The sequence below is a fragment of the Lissotriton vulgaris genome, chromosome 1_1 (genome assembly GCF_964263255.1).
Source record: "Lissotriton vulgaris chromosome 1_1, aLisVul1.2, whole genome shotgun sequence".
NCBI classification, from domain to species: domain Eukaryota; kingdom Metazoa; phylum Chordata; class Amphibia; order Caudata; family Salamandridae; genus Lissotriton; species Lissotriton vulgaris.
The window spans coordinates 268,219,810-268,246,811 of NC_141685.1; the positions used below are offsets into that span (position 1 = coordinate 268,219,810).

Below are 27,002 nucleotides of genomic sequence, written 5' to 3' on the forward strand. Positions count from 1 at the left end.
GACTTCTTCAATAATTTCATCATTTATTTTAAAAAACTTTGTTAAAACCTTTATGAGGATTGATTGTCATGACCTTTGTTTTTGAGGAATTAATTTCCAATTTCCTGTCATGACAATACAAACTAAATTTATTTAAAAGGTTCTGAAGTCCTCTAGGTGTCTGAGAAATTAAAATGGTGTCGTCTGCAAATAACAATGCCGGAAGGGCTGAATCACACTTCGGGTAGGGTGACTACGACAGATGGAAGACGGCGTTTAAGATGGTCTAAGATCACTCCAGACCTGCTGTACAAAGAGATTAAAGTTGCCTGTGCAGATGAGATCATGGTCTGTACGCAAGTAGGCGCTCAGCCAGATAATATCCTTAGCACTTTCCAAAATCTCACGGTCAAGGTCTCAAAGCTGTTGTCAGCTCCTGCTAAAAGGAGGGTGACTGAGGGACCTAAATGGTTTAATTATAAATGTTCCAAGCAGCCAGAAATTTAAGATTAGCACTGGCTGCTAAACCAAGAATAAAGGCAAATGTACAGCTATGCCGGACAAACTATAAAACCATTATCGCCAGACATAAGGACTCGCTTAGGAAAGAAGTCTGGAGCGAGATTCTTGATCCAACTACCCTGCAGAGTAGTACTCAATTCTGGGCAATGATGAGGAAACCTTTCTTGGCCCATGTACAGGGTGATGGTCTAGAATGTCATATAACTAAGTACGACTGGGAAGAACATTTTAAGAAATTGTATTGTTGCCCCTTGGACGTGTCTCATAACACTGCCCCCCCAGTCAGTGGTGGTGAAATGACTAGCTTCAACAGAGGTGAGGTTATTAAGGGTATTGTTGGTCTAACAGCTGGGAAAACCCCAGGGCCTGACGGGATCCCACCGGATTTATTCAAATCCGAGCCCAATTTTTGGGCACCTATATTAGAGTCTGTTTTTAACGCTGCTGTGAAAAATGGTTGTCCGCAGTCGTGGGGTGTTTCTACAATTGTCCCGGTTTTCAAGAAGGGGGACAAGGGTAGCCCACAGTTACAGACCCATCTCACTAATAGACTTGATGGTTAAAATTGTGGGAAGAATGGTTCTGCAGAGACTATCTGAATGGGCAGAAGAAATAAATATTATGTCCATTGCTCAGTATGGGTTCTGTAGCGGCCGTTCTACAATAACCCAGTGTCTAAATCTTTTTTAATACTAAATAAGTACACTGTTGTGAAAAGGGGCACCATACATCTCGCCTTCATGGACTTGTCCTCAGCCTTCGACTGTGTTAACAGGGGAAAGCTGTGGCAGTCCATGAGGGAGAAGGGGGTGGATGACGGTCTGGTAGGTTTCCTGGCAGACTTGCATAACAATACCAGAGCTAATGTGAGATACTCCCAAGACCTGTGTGTAACAAATAATTTTAACATTGGAAAGGGTGTTCGCCAAGGATGCATCTTGGTGCCTTTCCTTTTTAATTTTTATATTAATGATCTAGATAACGTGCTTCAGAAAGTTCAGGCAGATTGCCCTAGAGTAGGCAGGCGGGGAATTCCAATTCTTTTATATGCAGATGATGCGGTTTTATACGGAAAAGGGTCTACAATCCTTGTTAGACGCTTTTAATTTGTTCATGACAGATAGAGATCTTTTGGTGAATAACTCAAAATCATTTGTCATGCAAGTTGGCAAGCCACCAAAAAGAATCTTTAACTTTAAAATCGGGGAAGCTGTAATCCCTTTAACAAAGTCGTTTTCTTATCTTGGGGTCCTTTTTGACACTAAACTCAATTGGGCCCCACATCTTGCAAAAAAGAAAGGAGAATGTGTGCGGGTTAATGCCTCCATCTTAAATTTTGCTGCAAAATTGGTGCAAAAACCTACTTGTGCCATGCTGAAATTGTATAATGCTAAATCAGTGGCAACCGTTATGTTTGGGAGTAAAATTTCTGGGGGTATCTTGGTGGTGAGCACCTGCAGATCGCTGAAAACTGCTTCTTGAAGCGTCTTCTGTGTGTCCCGGTAGTCACTGCCAACTTTCCCATACACGAAGAGTTAGGGATACGATATTTAAGTGATCTGTTTTCATTACCGCCCTTGGTCTGCTGGCTAAGAATGTGGTTGAATCAGGACATACCACTAACACATCTGATTGTGAGGGATTTTGTCTGTCAAGATAATGTAATGTGTACCCCCTGGCTGAAATAATTGAAATCTAATTTTGCTAGGCTGGGTCGTCTGGACCTGTTTAAACATCCAAGTAAAATTACAAAAGGGGATCCAGAGCTCATTAAACGGGCCTTCCTTCTGAATAGGAGACTGCAGAGGGAGGAAGTGGAGCTCCAAAAACAAAGTGTGAGGAAATTTGCCATGCTGAAAACTTGTTAAACTATAGAACCGTATCTGGCTGGCTCATTGACCTCCCACGAAAAATATCTCCTTACAAGGTTCAGGCTCAACTTATTCCATCATCTGTTGATTAGACCAAAAACAGAAATTTTTAACAAATGGGTAGCACCCTGTGGCTGCGACAGAAAGTCTCCACAGGATATGCTGCATTTTATATTTTTATGTAAGTTTTATGAATTCCCACACAAGCGTTATCTAGTATCACTTTTAAAAAAACTTAATTTTACACAAATCAGACCGGCGCTAATGTATTTACAACTTTTGTACAGTGACAGTATTCTCCAAATCAAGGAATTTTTAAAATTGTCTCTAAGACTGAGAAATTGCTTGGACCAGTAATGACACACTGTGAAATTTTGCTGTCTTGATTCAGCTTTGTGGAAGAAAGAATTTTTTATTTTCACTTTTGGCACTTTATATGATATGTAGTTACATTTATCTGTGATATAAGATTTTATATTGTATGTGTACTTTTATGGTTTGCAATATAACCGAAATAAAGTTTGATTGAAATTGAAATTGAAAATTATAATTTCTGTTTTTCACTATTATTGCAGACCTCGATATTTGACTGAAATTGGTATTGGAACTTGTGAAGTGACTAACAATATAGTCCCTTCAACTTGGAAATACTGACAGTAGACAGTGTCTTCACAGACACATATATAATTTTATGATTTATATGTGCGTTGGGTCGCACAGCGTTAGTAATGATGTACTACACATATTTCTGATATTGATGTTTCAGGAAGCAACGTTATTATTGGATCTGGGAATATTATAGACACGGCGGGGGACCGCAATTACGGTAATTTACCGTTTTTCTATTCAATGTCAACTTTACGTGCTTAAGAGTAGCAAGGCATTTGCATGATAAGGAGAGATTACGAGATTAGTTATATTGCGGGGCAACCATACTTTGTTGTGATTTGAGGTAACCATATTGTGGATCGTATAAAAACTCCTACTTGGGCATTTGCTTGTCATGTGATTTGTTTATGACTGAGGAATTTTATTTTGTGTTGCATTGAAGGTGGCTACTGTTGAGTGATATTGATCAAATCCTTATTGCAGATTTATTTATTGGACCGATTGAGTAGCGACTGGTGATTGAATAGAGGTTACAATTTGGAGAAGTGTAAGATCAGGTGAACTATCTTTAGACTATGTCTATATTTCCTTAAATGGTGATGGACTAATAACTTTATCTGACACTCAAATCGGGTGATTTAAGTACCTGGGGCTTTGATTCCATTCTATTTTCTACACGGGATTCCTTTCCAACCTATGGAGTTTGAATAGGTACTTTGAGAAAATAATGTTAGGACATGGGATCTTTATACTGTTTATTTATTTATTTGATTGCAGCCCTGACGAAGTTTAAGTGCTTTACCTAGCACGACGAAGCACGTGTTGGCTGCTGTATGTATATGTGAAAAGACTTTTGCTGCATTTTGGAAGTGAACATCGAAATAAACCTGTTCAGAGAAACACGAGGATCTGGAATTTTGGATCTATATATGAACTTTACTACCTTGTGACTGTGCTTTGTAATTGTCCAATCTTAAACATATACAGTTATAAGATATTTGAGTGCTCGAGGGGAACTGGGTAATGTATTGAGATCCGCCTAGGTGGGTCATATTTGGGTGTGTTTTGTAGCCACATCCTCTCCTCTAGTAGCACCATTATAATAGGATTCTTTTGTACAATATTCTCCGAAATCTGCTGAGCACCCTTTTGCTGTTGACTAACAATTTTCAGTGTATTTTTGAACAGTACTACCTAGCGGCAAACAACAGTGGTCTGTCCATTGGCTAGCGGGGCTTAATCTGGTAGAGATCTTGCCCATAATACTCGGGGAGACACATTACAAGGTGCCGGAATTTTTTCTCATGCAATCATTGCTTCCTGCTCATTCCAGCAGTCTACTCCACGTAGCCTAAGACTGTTGCCGTAGGGCATTGAGGTACACATCTGGCACACTGCCGTACATAACATTAGTAGCTGGTTTGGATTAGGAGGGGTATATTCACTGTATGAACAGGTCCCAAGTTTTATATGATATAGTGAGAGGGGGTGGATCTGTTCTCTATCCCCTGAGCTCCCTCTTGTGAGTAGTACACTGCCGTATGCACCAGAGATCCTGCTGAGCACTCTACCTGACTTTTGCACAGCAGCCAGCAGGGAGGGCATGGCAGTTTAGGAATCCTTGGGAATGGGCTCTTTGATTGACCTGTTTCCGGATCACGCTTTAGTCCCGTTCTATACTGTCAGAGCAGACTGGCCTTCCAGTGGGTCAGTTTTTAATGCACAAATGGCTAGTTGCTGTGATGGGACTTCTCTTGGGCACTGTTCATGTTGAGGGAGGGGCACCGTCGGGTCAGCATGCTCGGGAAAACCATTACTGATCAATGGATAGACTTATTGGCTGGTCTGAAGGATCCAATGGGAGCAGGACTTACACTGTCTGAGTGACGTGAGCCGTAGCCAGGCATGCCGCCGCTGATTGATTCCATGGCAGTAACCATGTGCGGCCAACAGGGAGGCGTCCGCCGCTGCACTGATCACCTGGTTTGATACCAGCATCCCTTCCTTGAGGATCTCCTGGAAGTCCTCCCTCTTGTCTCTCGGTAGCAGTTCTACGAACTGTTGTAGGGAGTCCCACAGTGCCCGGTCGTAACGGCCCAGCAGAGCTGTATTGCTGGCAGCCTTCATGGCTGCGGAAGCGGTCCCACACGCTTTCCTACCCGCCGAGTCGATCCATCGACTCTCTTTATCTGGCGGCACTGTGGATGACGGGGAGGTAGAATGCAATTTCCTGGCCGCCGTCACAATCACTGAATCCGGTACCGTATCCACTCTCAGAAAGGCAGGGTCCGAATTCGGGGCCCTGTACTTCTTTAGAAGCCGGGACGGAGCGGCCTTCACCACCGCTGGCGTGAGGAACAGCTCCTCCGCAGGTTCCTTCAATCCAGGTACCAGAGGCAGAAGAGGGCGAGACAAGTGCTTCTTGTGAAGCGTCTCGAATATCACGGACGTCGTAGGTGTTGGAGCCGTCACCGTGATACCTAGCTTTGCAGCTCCCCTCAGGAGAACTTCCTGGAATGTAGTAATGTCGTCCACTGGAGAGATCCTGGTCTCAGGAGAGTCCGATAAGGTCGGCGAGTAGGAATGGGTCCTGTAAGAGTCCGTGCGGGACCTAGATCCCCGCCTCCTATGGCGACGCCTTGATCTGGTGGAGGATCTATGTCGACTCCTGGGGAGCCCCCCAGGGGCCTCAGCATGGGCAGAAGAATCCCCTTCAGACCCACCTTGTGCCTTCAGTCTTCTTTCTTCGAGACCCTGAAGTCTGATCTTCTTCCTTTCCCTCAGGGTCCTTCCAGAGAAGCCTTGGCAGATAACACACTCCTCTGGAACATGAGAAGCTGGAAGGCAGAGGATACACACCTCATGGTGGTCCGACCTGGCCTTTTTCCTGGAGCACTCCAGGCATTTGTCGAATAATGCAGGCATATTCGACAAAAACAGAGTGAGAAACCAAGAAGAAAAGCCCCACAGCACAATAAAGTACTAAAGCTGTGAAAATTAGTGAAAAAACACCAAATAAGTCCCAAAAAGGGAGAGCTCAATGCTCCAGGGTCCTGCTAGCAGGAGCCGGAAAAAAGAACTGAAAGTAAGAGGGGCCTGCAGGGCATTCTGGGATACTGTGAAGTCTGGAAAGTTCTCTTAAAGGCACAGTATCCTGTTCTGAGCCACATAATGGCAGCCTATGGGGCTTGTCTGTCCATGTCTTCCTCTCTATCATTCCAGAGGGGTTTTTGCTGAAGGCAAGGGAAATCTGGACAGGCTTTGCTGTTTTGTGGATTTTTGGTGGAATTTCTAGTTGAAGTACTGGACAGTGTAGTCTGTTTATAGGCTGCAATATATGTCTTTAAATTCTCTCTTCAGTGTCTGTGCAGTTCTGCATTTTTTCGACACTTTAAGAGATTATTTTTGATTGCTCCGGGGTCCACGCACATGGGCGGGACTATTCACTAGAATTTGACTATACACAGAGATCCCCTACTACAGAACTACAGAACGCCCAAAACCCTGCATCAAAACTGGTCCTTGACATCCCCCACCGCAGCCACATCACACAAGTGAACAAGAGAGTCACTTCCCAGCTTCTCACACATGCCTACAAAATTCTCCACAAAGAAGGACCAGCAAACCTGAACCACCATCCTGCATTCCACGTACCCGCCAGACAACTCTGTTACACCCAACTCGCCATAGCCTCCGTCCCCAGGATCCAGACGACCAAAACATGCGGAAGATCCTTCTCCTACCTCGCCGCCAAGACCTGGAACACCCTGCCCCTCCACCTCAAGCAATCCGCATAGCTGACAGAATCACAAAGGACCTCAAGACCAGGCTCTTGGAATGATCCTACACCCAGAAGGACCAGCAGCCACCCACGCCTTATGACCCTCATGGGTGAGTAGCCGCACTATACAAGCCCCTGATTAATGAGATATGGAGGGCTTAAAGGAAGCTGGCTCTGTACATACTTTACCAAAATGAGGTATAGTGCACAGAGTCCAGTGGAACCCCAAAGGTAGGCAGAGGTAAAAGTAGATAGCACCTTACCCTCTATTTGTGGTAGTGTGGGTGAGCAGTAATGCTTCTTAAGAGGGTAGTGTTACGCATTTGCTGTACACAATTAATTAGCAAATGATGTCACAAACTCAAAGACTGAACTCAGACCAATTATGTTTATATAAAAATATTATTACGTTATTTTATTTCTAGAACCAAGCCAAGCCTGGTGCAGACACGTGAAATAAATGCTTTGCAATATCTTATGCACTGTTTACAATGGAATGCAGGTTCAAATGCAGTAAGTTACTGTTTTGAAATTACTTTTCAGATACTTTGTAAATTACTCTACATGCTACTTATTGGATTACTTTTCAGACTACTTTTGCTAATCAGTGTGATATGTCTAGATATCACAATGAGACATCTCTTAGACAAAAGGTAAGTAAATCACTTTTAATATATGTGCAGTTTTGTCAATGTTCCACACAAACCAACTCCACACAAAGTTTTATCTAGGAAAAAGCAGTCAATACATTCCTATGGAGGAAAATAGAGTTATCGGTTTACAGATAAGTAGGTATTTGTGGGAGTGGGTATTCTGGGCTTAGAACCAGGGTTCCCCCTGGGTCGAGGATGCACTCTCAGAACACCTTCAACAGCACTAGGGCAGCTAGGTGCAGAGTGCTGAGGCCCAATGTTGTCCAATGGGGGATAAGGGGCCTCTAGTTGGTGGCTGTTCACGGGCAGGCCACACGGTTGTGGAAGAAAAGCTCCTGGTGTTAGGCTCAGGGTAAAGGGGGATCTGAGTTAGCACCCAAAGTACACCCGCAGCTGCACAGGGGCGGCTGGGTGCAGGGTGCTGTTTTTGCATCTGGTGCCCTGTTGATTTCAATGGGGATTCTCCGGTTTCAACAAAGACTGCAGGCTCCGGGACGAAGATCTTCTGGAAGTGACCACTAGTTGGAGAAGTAAGTTGGGATGCCTGGGGATGCTGGGACACGGTCAGTTGGGCAACCAAAGGCCATGGGAATTCGGGTACAGGGGTGTCTTTAGGCGTCAGGTTTCCTTACCAGCTCCGGTCGCGATCGGGTTGATCCCCCAGAAAGAGGCTGCAGACTTCGCTGGGAGATTCGAGGTAGGTCAGAGATCACAAGATCTCAGGCAAGGATCACCGGTAAGACCTCCTTGTGGTGTCACTCGGAATCGGGCTGTTGGGTGCAGAGTGGTGCAGACTCGTGGATTTGGCCAGAGCCAGAGTTTGTGGGTGAGCAAATCCGGTTCTCACGGGAGACGGAGTCTTTTCTGTGGAAGGCAGGGCAGGTCCTTTGGTTTCTTGAGGTTGCTGGCTGTAGGACACACTGGGAGTTCGAGGTGGGGAGAGGCCAGTAGGGCAGGTGTCAAGTCAGTGGGCATCCTCCTCTTCTTAGCTTCGGCACGGCTCTTCGGTCTTTCTTCTTCTTTTCTTCTTGGTCGGTTCTTGTCTGAGGAGGCAAGGTTCGGGGCTGCCCCTAAATACTAAATTTAGGGGTGTTACAGGTAGGTAAAATCTGGGACCCTTCCTTGGGGTGGGTACACCCCTATTATGCCACACTCCAGTGGGAGGCGAGCATATGCCTCACTCTGGTTGACTTGGTCCCCCATCTGCAAGATGACGAGGACTGAGAGTTGTGCTTCACCTCGCCTCCCCCACCTGAGGGGTGGGCTTGGCAAAGGTGGGCACACCTCACTTCCTCATTTGGCTTTCCTGCCGATTCTCCTGCCCAAAGTGGGGGTCAGAACCGGTGGGGGCCAGTTGCTGGAAGCACCAAAAGTGCCTGGGGAAACTCATAAGGGCAGCACGCCTTTGAAGCTTCCCCTTCCTGGACCCTGCCCATCCTGGCGGAGGAGGCTTGGCACCTTGTCCCAGGATGTGCATTGTTTCAGACCCCAGAGAGCAGCAGGCTATCAACCGGGGGTTCCAGAAACATGTCTGGTGGTGGCAGCTGGCGGGCAGGCACTCAGCCTGTACACTATTGTTAGTTTGGTTTTCAGGGGGCATCTCTAAGATGTCTTTTGTGTGCATTTTTCATTAAATCCCACACTGGCATCAGTGTGGGTTTAACGTGCTGAGAAGTATGATACCAAACTTCCCAGTTTTCAGTAAAGTCATTATGGTACTGTGGAGTTCGTATTGAAAAACTCCCAGCACCATATGCTCTTTATGGCATTACTGCACTTTAAGCATGGGCAAATTTTGCGAATCTGGCGTTTGCGAATTTGCGTATTTGCAAATTCGCAATCCGCAAAATCCGCGAACTCTCGCAAATTTGCGAATTTTTTTTTGTGTTTGCAAGGGTTTCTGCCAGTTCGCGAGGGTTTTGTACCAGTTCGCAATTGCGAACTTACTTGTCGGCTCGCAACGGTCGCAACTTTGTTGTTTCTACGTCTGGTTCATCATCACAGGTTCACAGCACCCTCTTTTTCACCACTGCCACCCTCTGGTTCACCCATGCCACCCTCTGGTACATCACTGCCACCCTCTGATTCATCACTTTAGATTATGGGGGGGAGGGGGGGGGGGGGAGGAAAGCAAGCACACCTGCCCTGCTTCAACTGACATGAATTAATTTCTGGTTCATCACTGTAGATTATGGGGGGGGGGGGGAAGCAAGCACACCTGCCCTGCTTCAACTGACATGAATTACTTTGGGGTTGATTAATGTGTCACTGAATTTAAACTTCCTGTCTGGCACCTGCTTCCTTATCTGTAATTTGCTTTCTGTTGCAGTGCAATTTTTTTTCCCAGGACCTTTGTGGCCTACTTGTAACTATTCTATGAGCCTGCTGTGAGGGTCAGAGCAGGGTCATAGAATAGTTGCAAGTAGGCAACTGAACTATGGAGGGTCCCCTCAGGAAGCACTACAGGGAATGGTTACTAATGATGAGTTTGAACTTTTGCACCTGCTGAGTGCTTTCAGTTTTGCAAAACTTGTTTTTCTGTGGGGCACTTCCTTCCTCCCACCCCCCCAAAATGGACTCCTTGCAAAAAAAAGTGCAGGCAAATGTCAACCTGAGGAGTTATTCTGATAAAAATCATCATTTTCAGAAGGTTTATGCTGCTTGCTGGTGGATTTCTTGTGCAGAATTGCAAATTTTGTAATTTCGCGAGTGCGAGATTGTTGCTGCCCGCCGCATCTACATGTTCACAATTGCGAACTCTCGCGATGCGTCGTCAAACTCCCGCGGGATCCCGCAGCAAGATCCAAAATGGCGCAGCACTCGCGAAATATCTAGAAAAACAACTCGGCAAACGCTGAATGACAGTAAGTGAACGCCGCACGCCGCAATATTGTATCACCAAGCAAAAAAATCTGCTGTGTGCGAATTTGCGGATTTTCGCTAAATTCGCAAGAGTTTGCGGATTGCGAATTTACCAAAAATCCGCAAAATCCGCGAGCGGAACGGATTTCCCGCCCATGCTTACTGCACTTACAATGTCTAAGAATTTACTTAGACACTGTAGGTGTACAGGGCTCATGCACCTATACCCCACCACTAGTATAGTGCACCCAGCTAGAGGGGTGGCTGACCTATGCCAGGGCAGTGGGTTGTAGGCATGGCACACAGGGATGTGTGCCATGTCGACTCTTCATTTTGTTCTGCACCAAAACACGCAGCCTGCAAAGGCAGTGTGTGTGTGAAAAGGTACAGAGCCTCTAAAAAGGTGGCATAAAAAGTGCTGCAGCCCTTAGAGGACTTCCCTGGCCACAGTGCCCTTGGTATCTGTGGTACCATTTACAAGGGACTGACCTGTGGCCAAACAGTGCTAATTGGAGCTTTTTTTCAATGCAGTTTAGGGAAAGAACATAGGCCCTGGGCACCTGTTTGGCAGGAACCCAGGGCACACTCAGTCAAAGCACATCAGCAGTTCAGCAAAAAGTGGGGCAACCATGCAAAAAGAGGGCACTGTCTAACAGGGCTCCCATTTCTTTGGGATGGCAGCGGAAGCTTTAGACTGGCTTTATGCAAATGGGCACCTGGCGCAAGGCCGACTAGAGAACAATGGCAAGTAGCTGGAATGCGAAGGGCGGCGGTCTAGACCTGTGAATATGCCAACAAAAACACAAGCCAAGACAGAAATGGAGAGATTGGTATCGGAGATCCAAGGTGGCCCTGCCTGGTATGGGGGTAACCAATGGTCAGCATTGGACGTTCAAAAAGAGGCTGACAAAGATACAACCGATGGGGAGTCCTTCGCCACGGGGGCGAATCAGAGAGGGCGGCCGACAGCGGTTACCCCCATGACTGCCAACCTGACTTTAGGACTAGAAGGCAGGAATATATCAAGCCAGCATGGTGCAAGGGTGTCTGTGTGGTAAGTAGGATTGTTTTTGTACAGCAAGGAACACTTTACTCCACAAAAACAATCCTCTGAGGAAGTTTCCTCTTTGTATATGTGCTGTCAGGCGCGGGCTGTGCAGGTAAGCGCGGTGGGAATACAGCACACATAGAAAGAGGAAAAATGAGAAGAAATGAAGATATTATTCTTCATTGTGCCTCACCTGGAGAGGTGTAGCATTTTGACCCATTCCCAGGTCTACCAATAAATCTGGGAATGCACTAAAATCCATTGGTGGATGCGTGGGAACACCCACGCATCCACCCATGGAATGCCTGCCTGTGGCATAGTAGTGCAATGCAGGGATTTGCGCTGCGCTACTCTAGATTCATCAAGGCATGCAGGGCCAAGCAAAGTGCCTTTATCTTACTTTGTAGTTATGTCACCATAGCGCCCCTTGTGTGGCGCAAGAGCAACACAACTGTATGATAAATATGACCCTAGTAGTCAATGGACCAAGAATGGATCATCCTCAATACAACAAGAAGATTAGTACCTAATCCCCTCCTGAAATCAGAACTGGTCAGAGATGCTTTGGAGTCTGTCCTCAATCTAACTTCATCATACTCGCAGCAGCTGAACAACTGAAAGGATAAATGGTACCATCAAAGCTGAATTTTTCCTCCTAATATAGGCGAACCATCTAAACCATAATGGTATTGAATGATGTAATCCCACCATTGTCCAGGATCTGAGCGGCTGAATGTATGCATTGCATGCATGCCATACCAGACATAACTCAGCTACCAAATCAGGGCGGAGGCCACACTGAGCGTCCACTTCTGGCCGGCCAGAAAAGGGAAAACCCACTGAAGAATCCAAAATAATCCAAAATAACACAACCCTCATCCTTTTTCACCCTGTCCATGAAACAGACTAATGTTCGCAAATAACAGGTGTCTACCAGGACCCACGTTATATGACCACTCGTAAGGACTGTACTGAGACCAAGGCTACTTCTCCGCCTGTAACTTGCGCTCTAAAGTACTCAGAGTGCGACATGCCACTGCACAACTGGAGGGCAGCACCTCAATAAATCGTGCCTGTACGTACAGTGCTGTAAGTTGCATCAATCGTTAGGTTTCATTAGAAAGGGTAAAGAGCCAGGCACCTGGTTGGATGTGCGCACAAAAAAGGGCAGAGGTAATGAGCTGTCGGCTGAGCTGGGACACAGCTCTCCGGAGATGTCTGTCAAGCAGTCCCGGAATCCACCACCTGTGAGAGAGAGAAGTAAAGCAGAGAGTCACATCATCGTCATCACCCTCACTCTGCAACCCGCACACCTTACAAAGGTGCATCTTTAAAGGACAACATCAAAACTGCACATGGACTGTGATCTGGGATTCGTTTTCTCAGTTCCCACTAATCACTTCCCCCACATACCTGAGCACTCTTCAGTCAGGGTTCCAGGGCATCGCCCCCTCACACCCTGACACAGGAGGCCAGCCACAGAGAGCAGGCTGGTTCACTCGAGGACGTATTCGGTTAACTAGGCCTTCAGTACAGTTATTAACAGGATGAAAAGACCAGTGAACCCTGTGCAATGCCTTATCTTGTCCCCACCTGCTGCACCGGGCCAGTGCTGCAATCAAACCATTTGCAAGGCCGATGGATTGAAACAGTTAGTTTGATGCACAATTTCCAGATCGGTTTCCAGGTTTTGTCAACAAGACTTTGTTGAACGTGGCTTATGTTACTACTGCACGTTGTGAAAATACAGAGGACCGCCCTTAAACTCACATTCCCTAAATGTAATAACAGACCTGTGTTCTACATGCATTCTCATTACACTACACATATTATGACAGTACCATTTTTTGTATATCAGTCATCTGTAATTTTGTACACATCTGTCAGAGTAGGGGTCTCATCAGAAGTACGGAAGGCAGCCAATGGCCATTATGATATGCATGTCCGAACAACCCACCCTTCTCGCTCCCTCAAGAAGCCAGATGAGCCGGCCATCAACAGGCCAGAGGATGTAGCTAGGGCTTGGGCATGGCTCCATGCAGCCAAATTACAAGATCTAATGACTTCAATATGAGCATCGCTTGAATATACAGGTTTCTACATTTTCAAGGAATTAGTGCTTGTCGATTTGCAACTCCAGCTGACTAGAATTTAGAGGTGAGCGTAACTCGCGTAATTCAGTGTTGCGCAAGTTACGCAAAACGACCGCGCGATTATACATTATTACGCAAGAAGAGTAATTCTGTGCTAAGAAATGGTACTAAATGAAACAGAACACAAACAGCTTCTGCTCTTAGGGTACGTTTTCGCCCAATTCTAGATAAGCTAGAAAGGCAGCTCCAGATGCATTACAATAGGCCAGCCAAGAGAGCACAAATGCTTTCGGGAGAAAGCTAACGGATGTGTTGTGTACAGTGGTGTCATCAGCTGGAGAAACCAAGACAAGACTTAGAGATAATTTGCTGAACTAATTCGGACAATTCTGTATCCATCTTGACTCCTAGGCCATGTTTAATTGACATGGAGAAACATTTCAGTCTTGCTCCCATTTAATTGTATCCAACTGAGATACATCCGGGTGCCCAATGCCCTGAGGTAATGTGGAAATACAAAAATGGTAACTATTTATATGAGTCCACTTTGAGATGCGATATTAAACTTACATGTAGTGTATATGACCTCTCCAATTAGAAGAGGGACTTCTTTCTCTGATTGAATCAGTTGATAGGGAAGGTTGGAAATTTGCAAACCTCACAATTTACTTGCCGTGACCTGTGCCCATTTTAAGTAAGCGGCCATGTGAATTTTTACCTGTGAGCCTAGCTTGACAAGTCACGCTGCTCTTGGTTTCTCCACCTCACTTAGAGGTCAGGAGAACATGGTTGACCGTTCGCAAAGCTGCAGACAGTTCTACCATCAAAGGCCCATTACCACCATTTCCGGTGGTGTCTGTTCTGTCTGGATCCGACATATTAACTATGGTGGACGAGAGACAAAAAGTCTAGAAATGTCTCCCTAACTCACAGCTATTTGGGCTCTGTCCTCTGAAATAATATAAGTGTCTGCAGTTCCATCATGGCATGACTAGGCTTCCACACTGTTTATTACCTCTCTGAAGCAGCTCCCACCACAGACATGAGAGCCTCCGCAAAGTAAAAAGTCAGCTGTAGCCTCTAAAATCGCGTGGGAATTTGCACCATGCCGTGCTTCTATACTGATCCACTATCATACTGTGTTATGCTGCGGTTTGCAGCAAAACATTCAATAAAGTTGGTTATAAAAAAAATCGCCTCGAAATCTTTAAAGGAAGTACAACTCTGTCGATGGTGCTCGCTGTAGCCCAAAAGTATGTTCTCAGAAGGTAGCGATCAGCCATTTATCCTGCTCATAATGATTGGCTCATTGAAATGTTCTGCCTGGTGTCCTATGAAAAACTCACTTACAGACTTTAAGCTAAAATGGAGGTGCTTCTCCAAATGCGGTCTTCCTTTCTTCAAAGGAGGACTGAATGGTGACATGAAAGCCACCACATGGCCAGCATGGGTAAGATACCTTCATATGATTGGGCCAAGGTACTTGGTGGAGGGGAGGGAGGGACACCAGTAACTCATGACGCATAATAGTAATTACATATATCGACTGGTGAAGTATTTGCAGTTTTGGGAGTAGAGTAGGATTGTAGTGATAGTTACAGCTGTATGAGTGGTAACTCGCTACAGGGATTAGCTTGAAATACACACTGAGCATTGTGTGTCACGTGCTGTTTAATTGTCTTCATTTTATGGAAAATGTTTTTGCAATTTTTCTTTATTAATATTTAATCCAGACAGGTAGCGATCCAACTTGATTTGATGTACGTGGATTTAATCGGGTTTGGATTCACAGTTCTCCTGGGCTGCCCTGGAGACTGAATTATGCAAATATAATATGATCATTATGCAAATATCGGATTAAAATTGATCGCTTTACAACCCCAAAGCCAATAGGCGTGCTTTATAAGTTGTAAGTCTCTTTCCTTTAGTGACACTTGAACACTAAAACGTTTCAATAAAGAGACATAAAAAAATAAATGATCCTCAAACTCTGAGAATGTATTAAGGGGAACCCCCAAGCATCACTAGGGACCTGGGATTGTCACACAATCTACACAAACAGCAGTCCCCAATATATAAGACTCATGTTACTTCATTTCTCATTTAATCAAACATATACAACAGATAATAAATATTGGGTTTCAGTGACAAAAAACATGCTTGGTGCGCTCTTTAGTGTGATACTCATGTGAATAAAGTGAACAATGTGTGTATCAGGTAAACGAGAACACGGCCTGTTTAGTTCAAATGAGGGAATACACATAGGGTAAGTGTTACAGGTCAACAATGTTTCGATCCTGTAACACAATGTGGGATCATCATCAGGGCTGAAAATTAGGAAGCCCAAGGGGGAGCAGCAAAAAGGACCACATGGGTTGTGTTTGTGCTATGAAACTCTCCCAGAGAAAACATAAAGGCAGCAAGGGTAATACTTGCTAGGGGAGTTGGTGGTAGTAAGGCCCCTACGGAATGCTGGGGACAGGAAGGACTCCTCTCGGAGACGCTGGGGGAAGGACAGCGGGTGAAGTAACCTGATGAAAGGCTGTGGATAAAGCCCAGCAATTGTCACAGGGCGTGTGCCCAAGGACAAGCCCTGCGGTGGGGTGCGCTGCAGATGGAGGCCGGAGCCGGTTGGCAGCGGGGAGTGGGCCACAGTCAACAGAGCGCTCTCCTAACTCTGGAAATGGTCATCGTTCATGTGCAATAACGAGCCATGTACTGCGACAAGGGTGAGATAGGAACGTGGCAATAGCATCTACTCTCTTCATTTATTTACAGGAACTCCTGATTACAAAGAGGCTGACTGGGGAAAAGGGAATACGCCTTCATAGGCTAAATAGGGTGAGAGGTGTCCCGATAAATCAGAAAGATCACAATTGCCTATTGTTCATAAAAGTTATATTCCGCACAGTAACTAAAAGTTGGCAAAACAAGGTTGTAAATTGCAGTTCACAGATCCTCTGTGCTGTACATAACAGTCTCTGCTGCTCATGCAAAATGCAATTTATAATGCTGCTAAAGTAGTGATTACCTCGGTCAACAAGGCCTTCTTCAGTGAACTTGCACTCCCACCACTGGGTGTAGCTCGGCGGCCACCTGGAATGGAAAGAGCAGGTTAGTTTACTGAAGAGGAGGTCATATTGAGAGGCACAGCAGCATGGTGCAATTTCTCCTGCAGGGTCAGACCTCTCTGAAAGACAATACCTTGAGCCCTCCCAATGCAGATATGAAACCACATAGAACTGTAACAGTGAAGCAACATCGGCTTTCACATTCATGCATTAAAACTCAGATGCCAGGTCTAGAATACACCACTGGGCAGGCAGTCATCTCTAAATGTAGTGAAGGGTAGTCCGTTAGGGTGGCAGAAGTAACTTTCCCTGCCACCATCACTTACTGTACTTTGCCACCATACTCTAAATAGGCAACTAGATATAATCTGAATTTTAAATTTGGTATCTACAACACCTTCAACCTCCCAGAAGACCTAGATGTTCCATTTTATGGTTCAATTCTTTTTCATTAGCATTTCAACAAGTCAAACAATGCCAACAGCAATGTACACGGTTTCCCATGAACATACAGCCCCAAGCCCCGACAAGTTATTGCTTATGTCATGTTGGGAGTGAAACCCCCCCTTCCCAAACTACACCCTCCCCTCTCTCCCTCCTGCACCCCCACATTGGGACTTTTGAAATGTACAGATGGTAAGTTTTCTCAGTGATTTGAGGTTGATTGGTCTCCGGCAGGCATAATAGTCGGAGATATCTAGGGCATGTCAACTCCCTAAACTCCAGTGAGAGCAGGGACATGTACGGATCCCCAAATGCATCCCCTCTACCGGCCTGGGACATTGTAATCTTTTCCATCCCAAGAATATCTCAGAGCCTCTGAAGCCAGCTAATATGTGTAGGAGTCTGTGGTGACCCACAGTGGCTGAGAATGTTTTGAATAGCAGCTCCTAGCGCCATTCCTATCTGCCGCCCGCGTCTGGATTTCATGGGGTAGGTGAAGGAGTTTGGAAGGCCTAGGAGTATGTCTGAAGGGAAGCGTGGCAGTTCAGGCTCTAGGTGTTTGTCAATGTCATTGAGTACCTGCACCCAATACTGTTGGACCTGAGCGCACTCCCATAAGATATGCGTCAGTGTCCCCCGCTACCCGCAACCCCGCCATCAGCTCGTACTTTGATTGGGCTTGACTCTGTAGTCTAAAAGGGGTGTACTACCAATACGTGGCTAACATTGTGAGGGTTTAGGTATGGGCATTACTGCTAGCTGTGTGTCCGGCCCTATAGGATATCTCTCCCCATTATTTAGTGCTCAATGACCTCCCCAGTTCCTCCTCCCAACTAACTTGTCTGGCGCTGTGAGGGGTTGCAACGTTGGATTAAAAAGCATATAATTCAGTTATTAACCCTTTGTCTGAGTATGTGGCGAGGAGCCATCTTTCGTAAGGGCTGAGTCGCCGTTGTGCATTCGATTTGTTTTGAAGATGCTCAATCCAGTGCTGTATTTGTAGGTAGTGGAGTTTTTCAGACTCCCGAAGCCCATATTCCTTGCGCATTTTGGGGAAGGGGAGCAGTCCCCCGGTGTTGAAAAAGGATAAGTTACTTACCTGTAATCCTAGTTCTCTTCCAGGGATATCCTCATCAAAGTCATAAGCACTGAATATTCCCGTCCACGTGCGGGGACCCCGGAAATAATATAAAAATATATATGTAAATAAATAGCTCCACATATATGTATGCACATATATAATTTTTCCTCACACCAATGCAGCCCCAAAAAAGAGGCTAAACAATGTAAATACTCGTACATGCACTGAAGTAGCAATGAAATAAAAAACACATTAGGTCAAATACCCCTTGACCTCTGTGTTTTAATGAGCAAAACACACATACATTCTGAAAATTGCTAATAAATAGACATTGTTAGCCCACAGGCTGCATTGTAAAGCAATAGCATAGAAAATGAAACAATTTTCAACAAAAACTGGCACCGTGCCTTTAAGGCAGCCATGACCCCAGGCTTCCCATCATGCCTCAGGGGTAACAGTTAGGTCAGTTGTTCTTTGCATAACCCTGAAGACAGGTCTCAACAAGAAACTAGAAAACTATTGATCATATCTCATTTGCCTGGGGAGGAGGATGGGTTGCTTATGACTTTGATGAGGATACCCCTGGAAGAGAACTACAGGTAAGTAACTTATCCTTCTCTTCCAGGGGATCCTCATTAATAGTCATAAGCACTGAATAGAATAGCAAGCCCAACCAACCACCTGCAGGCAAATGAGAAGAAAACATGACCCAAACAACACCATTGGAACAGCCGAACTCAGCTGTTAAACAGATTCAGCAAGGAGGCCTGGCCTACTTGGGTATCTGCTCTGGTGTCTGAATCTATACAGTAATGCCTGGTAAATGTATGGGCGGACCTTCAAGTCGCCGCCTTACAAATCTCAGATATAGGCACATTATTAAGAAAAGCCGTAGTAGCCTCTTTCCCTCTGGTGGAATGAGCCTTGGGAGAAAACCCTACGGTCTTCTGCGCCAACTGCTAAGCCAACTTAATACAAGAAACTATCCACCTTGAGATAGAACGTTTCGAGGCTGCATAACCTGGTCTGATCGATCCATAGTTGATAAATAACTGATCAGACTGACGTATAGCTTTGGACTTAACGAGATAACATTTCAGAACTCTTTTCAGGTCTAAAGAATGCAATGGCCTCTCAGCTGAAGTGGAGGGATTGTGAAAAAAGGTGGGCAGAGAGATGGTCTGGTTTACATGAAAATCTGATACCACCTTAGGTAAAAAAGAAGGATGTGTTCTCAACACTACCCTATTCAAATGGAACACTGTGTAAGGTTCTTTAGAACAGAGAGCTTGAATTTTGCTCACCCTGCGAGCTGACGTGATTGCTACTAAAAAAGCAGCCTTCCACGAAATATGTTGCAAAGTTGCTTTATGAATGGGTTCAAAAGGTGGACCCATCAATTTTGATAGCACCAGGTTCAACTCCCAGGGGGGTGACAGAGGTCGTACTGGAGGATAAGCCTTTTTCAACCCCTGCAGAAAATCCTTCACAGCTTGCAACCGGAAAAAAGAAGGTTGGGAAGGTGAACGCCTATAAGCTGTTGTAGCAGCCAAATGCACCTTAATAGAATTAAACTTCAACCCTGGTTTAGCCAGATGCAATAAATAAGGAAGAATAACTTCTTCCTGACCCCTGATAGGTTGACAATTGTTGTGCATACACCACGTATAGAAGCGCTTCCACTTGCATGCATAAGAATGTCTTGTGGAAGGACGTCTTGCCTCTTTTAGGATGGACATGCAGTCTTGGAGCAGTCCTAGGTGGCCGTATTGTATGACCTCAGGAGCCATGCTGCCAAGTTCAGAAACGGAAGGTTGGGATGATGAATCCTCCTGTTCATCTTGGATAGCAGGTCCGGCCTGCATGGCAGCTTCCTGTGCAGGGTCACTGATAGATGGAGAAGGTCGGTGTACCACCATTGTCTCGGCCAATCGGGGGCAATGGGGATCATCGTGTACGAGTTCGTCAGCTTGCTCACCACCTTCGGGATCAGCGGAGGGGGTGGAAAGGCGAACACAAATTCCCCTAACCAGTCTATCAAAAGGGCATTCCCTTTCGATCTTGGTCGGTAGAATCTTGAGGTGAAGTCTCGGCATTTGGTGTTTTCGTCGTCCGCGAAGAGATCTATTGCGGGATGACCCCAAGACTGGAAGATGTCTTCGACTACCTCGTTGTTGAGAACCCAGTCTTCTCTGTCTTCAAAATGCCGGCTTGGAGCGTCCGCCCTCACATTCTGTTGTCCTGGGAGGTGGACTGCTGTGATTGACAGATTGTGAGCCAGGAGCCAATGCCAAATGTTTTGGGCCTCCAGCGAAAGAGTCAGTGAGCGTGTCCCTCCCTGCTTGTTCAGGTAGTACATTGTGGTGATGTTGTCCGTCTGTACTAACACTGATGAGTTCTGAATCGAGGGAAGGATCGCTTTGAGGGCTAAGTGGACTGCCCTCAACTCCAGCATGTTGATGTGGTAAGTACACTCTTTGGGGGACCACAGACCTTGCATTTGGAGATGACCAATGTGTGCTCCCCATCCTTGCAAAGATGCATCTGTTTTTCGATGAACTGCTTTAGAGAATCCCAGAGGGACCTAACATAGCGGTTCAAAAGCGCTTCCGCATTGGAAACTTTCAGGAGTGAGGCTGAGGTGTTGCAGACTCTTCTTCCCCATGAATCCTGCGACTTGCTCTCCTTATCAGGAGGTACTGTGGAAGAGGAAGCTACAGCATGTGATTTTCTCGCCGCTGCGATGATGACAGAGTCTGGTGGCGGATCGGCTCTGAGGAAGAGGGGATCCTCCTCTGGCAAATGGTATTTCTTTAGAATCCTCGCTGGAGCAGCCTTTATTTATTTATTTTTATTGCACAAAATACAATTGACACAGCGTCTGGCCTACAACCTCTCCGGGCCAGCCGCATCACAAGTAAATCAGGCAAGTCTAGTTCTTATGGTACACAGCCCGTTGGCCGACAACCCGGGGGTCCTGCGGCGTTAAATAAATAACCATTTCTCAGTAGTCAGTTTTAATCCCAAACGCTGCCAGTTTCAAATTTTCATGTGCATTTTTCTTTGTTTTAGCTTTTCACCCTCTGCAACACCCATTATTTCCCCGCTGTGTTTCCTCTCAGTCTAGCAACAGTACCTGATGACTTGTGCCGGGGAAAACTGATGTACATGCAATAGTGTCATTAACATCCCGCCCCCCTCCCACCCCTTAGCCTCAGAAGGACCTCTGGCTTTACTCCAATTTGTCCAAAAGTGTGGTAGCCTACCCTTACTCATTCTCGCCTACCAGCCCTAGGAAAAAAAAAAATACCCCGATCACGTTCAGGCTATCTGTCTAGCTTGCGTAGTGCGGCGTCTAGATGTACCTACGCCTTCTGTTTATTCCCCTTAACGGCCCCTTGCCAGTTCACTCCGCCCTCAATTCGCTTCCCCCCACTATCCTTTCCAGTGGTAGCACTCCCATACTCACTCCCGCCCCACCACCGCGTCTCAGGAGCTCCATGTAATGTCGCTTTTTGGCCCCTGTCTCCTACCCCTGGGAAACATTATCTGAGGAGCATACTTCCTCATTTTGCTGTCCCTGTAAGTAAGCCTGGTATAGGGCCCATAAGTTTTTTGGCGGCTTTTTGGGGGTAGTAATTCGCTGTACGTCTCCGTCTGTGTGCTACAGTACAGCATATCCCGAGCCCATCTGGCCTTAGTCGGTAGAGGACCTCGCATCCTACTGACCACTCTCCCGTAGTTCTGGCTGATGAGCAGGTCCGGATCCATGTGGATCTGAATTCCTAAGTACCTAATCGGGTCTTCCGTCCACTGGACAGGGAACTCGGTCTCCACTTGTTTGGTCACTGGAGTTAGGGGCAGTACCACCGACTTTGCCCAGTTAACCTTGAGTCCTGACAGTGCTCCAAAACGAACCACTTCTCTCAGGAGTGGGGGAAGTGTGGTAGCGGGGTCATGTACGTATAATAGCGTATCATCCGCGTACATGGACACAACTATTTTATACGTGGGGAATCGTATGCCCTCGTGGCTATGATACTCTCTCAGCGCACAGGCCAGTGGCTCTGCTGCAAATGCATACAGCAAGGGGGATAGAGGGCATCCCTGCCGTGTACCCCTGCTTATGTATAGGGGGTGGGAGATCGCGTTGCCCACACGCACCCTGGCCGAGGGGCCGTCATACAGTGCGCCTATCATTTGGATGAAGGGTTCGCCAAGCCCCATACGACGCAGCACCTGAAGTAGGAACGACCACTCTACGGAGTCTAACGCTTTCTCCATATCCAGGAAAAGCGCCACCGCCGGTACATCCTGCTTGACATTTTGGATGGTGCCTAACACTGTCCTTATATTATATGACAGGTTTCTGGATGGGATAAAACCCGCTTGTTCTGGAGCTACTAAGTCAGGGGCCAGCAACGCCAGCCTAGTCGCCAAGACTTTAGCGTACAATTTGGCGTCAACATTTAGCAGTGATATTGGGCGGTACGAACCACAGTCATCATGCGGCTTACCTGGTTTTAGAATGGTGACAATCATTGCCTCCCTCATGGAGCTTGGCATGCTGCCTTGGACACAGATGTCTTCCAGGAGGGTATGCACGTGCGGCAGTAGTTGTTCTTGAAATGTTTTATAAAAGTCGACTGAAAGTCTGTCCATCCCTGGCACGCTGCCCGATCTCATAGTGGCTAATGCGTCTCTGATTTCGTCTAACTGTATAGGGCACATAAGGAATTCCCTTTCAGAATTCGGGAGGAACAGAAGTTTTATGTGTTCCAGATAGTCTAGTATTTCAGCCGACATGTCCCCACCTCTGGAAGAGTACAGCTCCGAGTAGTAGTCTCTGAAGACAGCGGCGATTTCCGCCTCGTCCGTCACCTTGTCTCCGCCTGCGTTTCTCAGTTCTGAGATTAGCGACTTTCCCCTACGGCCCTTGATAATATTGGCCAAAACTGAGCCTGGCCACTCCCCCTCGCCAAATTTGCCCAGGTGCTGGACCTCCCTATCTGCGGCCTCGTGGTATTCCACCCGTAGGCGCTTAATTTCCCCTCTACAGTGTCGTCTGGGTTAGGAGCGGGCCCCCTTCCAAATTAGATCATCTTTGAATCCTGAAACTACTTTCTACGAAAGGAACTCAAGACTTCTTCCTAAGATTTCTCCCTTGTGACTAAGGAGTAGTCACCCTGCACCCGCAGGCACCATCTAAGAACACTGCGGTTTGCTGCACGTCTTTCCTCCGGAATCCGACCGACCAGCACAACCAGACCCGGTTTCCCTGGCACCTCTGACCTCTACCTACATCTTCAGCCCAGCCGAGATCCGTGGGTGTGACGAGACCTCGAGGGACCGGCCATCTTCAGAACTGCACGACGCTTATCCAGCACGACCGCCGAGGGATCCTCGAGTGAGTGCTTTGGGGTACGAGAAGCCCTGACCCTGAGCAGCTCCAGCACCGAAGTCCAGCCCCCCAGCATCCACCAGATCTGCGTGGGGCCCTTCTGCTCTTTGCTGCTCACCGCGTTGTCCGGCTACTGGCCTGCTGGCTTGTGGCCGTCTTGACAACGCTCCACGACGACAACACCGCTGGTCTGGTTGCTCCAGACTGGCCCTTGCTCCCCTCCAAAAGAGGAGCACCCCGGACCCTCCTGGTCCACTCCAGGCGCCATTTTAAGTCCACCGCGTGGGCTTGCATTTGCCAAGACTTGTTGCCCCAATCCTGGGTCCAGCGACGTCGACAGCAGAGACCTTCGTGGGACAGCTCGCACCTCCATCCTTGTCGCCGACAACGCCTCCTGGTCCGTGAGACTGCAGAGCCCAGCGTCGCCCACTCACCTGGTCGAGGTGACTCCATCCGGTGCCATCCTGGTGCCCATCTAATCACTGGCTAGTGATTCAGAACTTGGTCCCCTCTGCTTACAGGTATCCTCCATCACTGATCCAGGCTTGGATCCATCTGAATCTCTTCACTGGTCGCCTGCCAGCAACTTCTTCTTTCAGGCTCCATAGACTGCAACGAGGATTCCCGACGTCTTTCCAGACCTATGCAGCCGCAGCCCCTGGGCTAGGTAACCTCAGCATTTCGGTGCTCCAGCATAGCCTCACTATCCAAGGGTCCAGATCCTTTTTCGTTTCAGCTCTACCTAGTCGGATTCGTCCGATAACACTAACTTTGTAAATTCTAGCAACCATAGACTTTGTCCCGCATCCCGCGTGAGAGTGCACACTCTGCACCCGATCCCCCTAGGCCTCCTGCTAGTAATCTGAAGGTTCAGTAGTCCAGTCCTAGCGATCCTAAAGTCTATTAGAGTAGTACTTACCTGCTAGTAATTTCGCATTCCACTTTTAGAGTTTATGGTTTTTCGTGCCCCTCAGGCATTTGTGTAAATTGTGCAACTTTGCGTATTTTCCTAAGAGCTTTGTATTGTGCTTAGCACCCTGTCCTCATAAAGAGTCCAGGGTTGTTGTGTTCTAAATAAATATACTATTATTTTCATAACAACTTGTGTGGTGTCCTTTCACTTGATGTTCAAGGGGTATATGTGATGGTATAACAGCTGGCTTAACACGCCCTCTAGAGTTTAGCCTAAAGACTGCTCTTGTCCATGCTACTAGGATAGCTGGTCTAACGGTTGACTTACAACCAATCATCAATAAGGGTTGTTTGGACTGATACAAAGTGCTCACTAGAATAGTGAACATTATATATCAGGCGAACTTCTCACAGGGGTGATCTCTTCTGCTCATGCAGCGAACGAGCACCCACCTGGGTGATCCACTAAAGAACTGCAAGTACCAGAGCCCCGAGGGGCGATCCGGAGGAGGGGCTAGTGGTGTGCTCTCCATTGATGACTAAACACAATATGGCTCCCTTGAGCTTTGGGCCGACGGGCTCTTGGAAGATGCACCTGCGTGCCGGTTCTGGCATCGAGGCCTTTGACTGTTGTGTGGTGGCCTTCTCTTCCACCCCTAACGATCTTTCTCTACTGATGAGGGAAGTTATCCCGAAACCCGAGACATGTCTCGGGCGATATCCTAAAACCCGGGACATGTATCGGGTCTAGAGATTCATCAGTCCTACAAGTACCGACTTGCACCCACCTGGGTGATCCACTAAAGAACTGCAAGTACCAGAGTCCCGAGGGGCGATCCGGAGGAGGGGCTAGTGGTGTGCTCTCCATTGATGACTAAAGAACGAGCAGGAGAATGCCTGGACCTCTCACTGCCGGATGAATATATCACCACATCTGGAGATCTATTCCGGTGAGAAGAGTGAGAGCAGGACGAAGATGAAAGGCTCACTGGAGGTGAATTCTCTCTGGAGAGGCTTCTAGAGCAGGATCTTGAGTGACTCCGTGGTGCCTGATCCGCTGGACCCCTCTTCCTTTTAGCAGGAAGACTCTTGCTCCCAGGAGAATTGTCATCAGATCTAGAATGCCTCCCTAAGGTCATCTCTCCCTCTGCCGCCAACGCCGACTGCAGAGATTTCTGTTGCGACGGCGGACTGCGACCTGGTGACGGAGATGGTAAAATCGACGTCGTAGCTTTCTAGGTCGACGTGGACCTGGGCAGGGCTGGCCACGACACCGATGATGGAAGCTGCGCCGAGGCTAGTTGAACCTCTCCTTGCGGAGACCTATGGCTCGAAGTCGATTGCCTCTGGGGTTCAGATGGAGAGACTTGCCTCGACGTTGGACTTCGACACTGAGAAGTCGACGACAACCGACTCAACGTCGAGAGTCGATGCTTTGACGCAGATGGAGGAAGCTTCGACGTCGAGCGCCGGAGGTGCGGCGTCGACAGACTGCCTCGACTTTGAGTGCCGGTGGTGAGGCGACGACGGAGTATGTCTCGACGTCGAGCGCCGGTGGTGAGACGCTGACGGAGTGTGCCTCGACGTCTAACGCCTATGACTAGGCGTCGACGGAGGAAGCTTCGCCGTCGAAGGCCTGTGATGTTGCGCCGACGACGCCTGTCTCGACGTTGAGTTCCTATGCATCAATGAAGACCTTTGCCTCGACGCCGAATGTCGCCCGGTTGACTTCAGCGGAGGTACTTTGGATCTCGACGCTGAAGTCTTCATCGTTGACGGAAGATGACTCGTCTTCGACGCCCTCTTCGTCGTCGCTGGACGCTTAGACGCCAATCCAGACGCCGAAGGTGAACAAGTCGGGACTTCTCTCAACGTCGATCGCGTCCTTCGTTGTTTCTGTCTCTTAGGAGACCTACCTCTTTCAGAGAGGCCATAGATCCTTATCCTCTCTCTATCCTTGAAGGTTCTCTTAGAAAGATTCTTGCAGTGTTCACAAGTGTCTGCAGAGTGTGTCTCAGGTAGGCAGAGGATACACACAGGGTGTGTATCAGTCCTGGCCTTCTTTTTCCCACAGAAAGGGCAGGTGTCAAAAAGAGAAGGCATTTTTGACAGAAAAATTCCTTTTTTAAAACTCAAAAAAGGCAGCACTAACACTCTAAGCCCAAAAGACGTCGAATGAAAGTAACATTTGAAGAAAATCACTAGTATTTTTTGGCAGAAAGTCAAAAATAGTGGGAGCTGTTAAACCAGGGTCCTGACAGAAGGACCCGGAAAGAGGCATGAAGGGAAGCCAGGGGTCATGGCTGCCTTAAAGGCACGGTGCCAGTTTTTGTTGAAAATGGTTTCATTTTCTGTGATATTGCTTCACAATGCAGCCTGTGGGCTAACAATGTCTATTTATTAGCAATTTTCAGAATTTATGAGTGTTTTTCTCATTAAAAGACAGAGTTCAAGGGGCGTGGCTAAGGCAGCCAACATGGCGGATGTAGCTTAACAGAGCTCCGTCCCGCCGATTTATCATCCGCTAATTAATCCTGCCTCCACCTCACCCGAGAGGGTCCCGATGTTGTGCGGTGCAGCGGAGGGTGACCGGCAGGCATAGAGAGACTCTGGGCCGCTTTGGAGGCACGGAAGGTACGGAAGCATGCCCGGAGACGGAGCGGCCTGCTTCAGGA

General features: G+C 47.2%; 1 protein-coding gene across 1 annotated transcript in view; it reads right to left on the reverse strand.

Moving 5' to 3' along the window:
• Positions 1-27,002, reverse strand: part of LOC147746889 (E3 ubiquitin-protein ligase HECTD3-like) — a 523,212-nt gene that overhangs the window by 149,616 nt on the left and 346,594 nt on the right. The window contains exons 12-13 of the mRNA XM_086952298.1: positions 16,450-16,514; positions 12,467-12,570 (exon numbers count right to left, since the gene is read on the reverse strand). Coding sequence (XP_086808424.1) covers positions 12,467-12,570; positions 16,450-16,514 — 169 coding nt within the window. The remainder of the gene's footprint in view (positions 1-12,466; positions 12,571-16,449; positions 16,515-27,002) is intronic.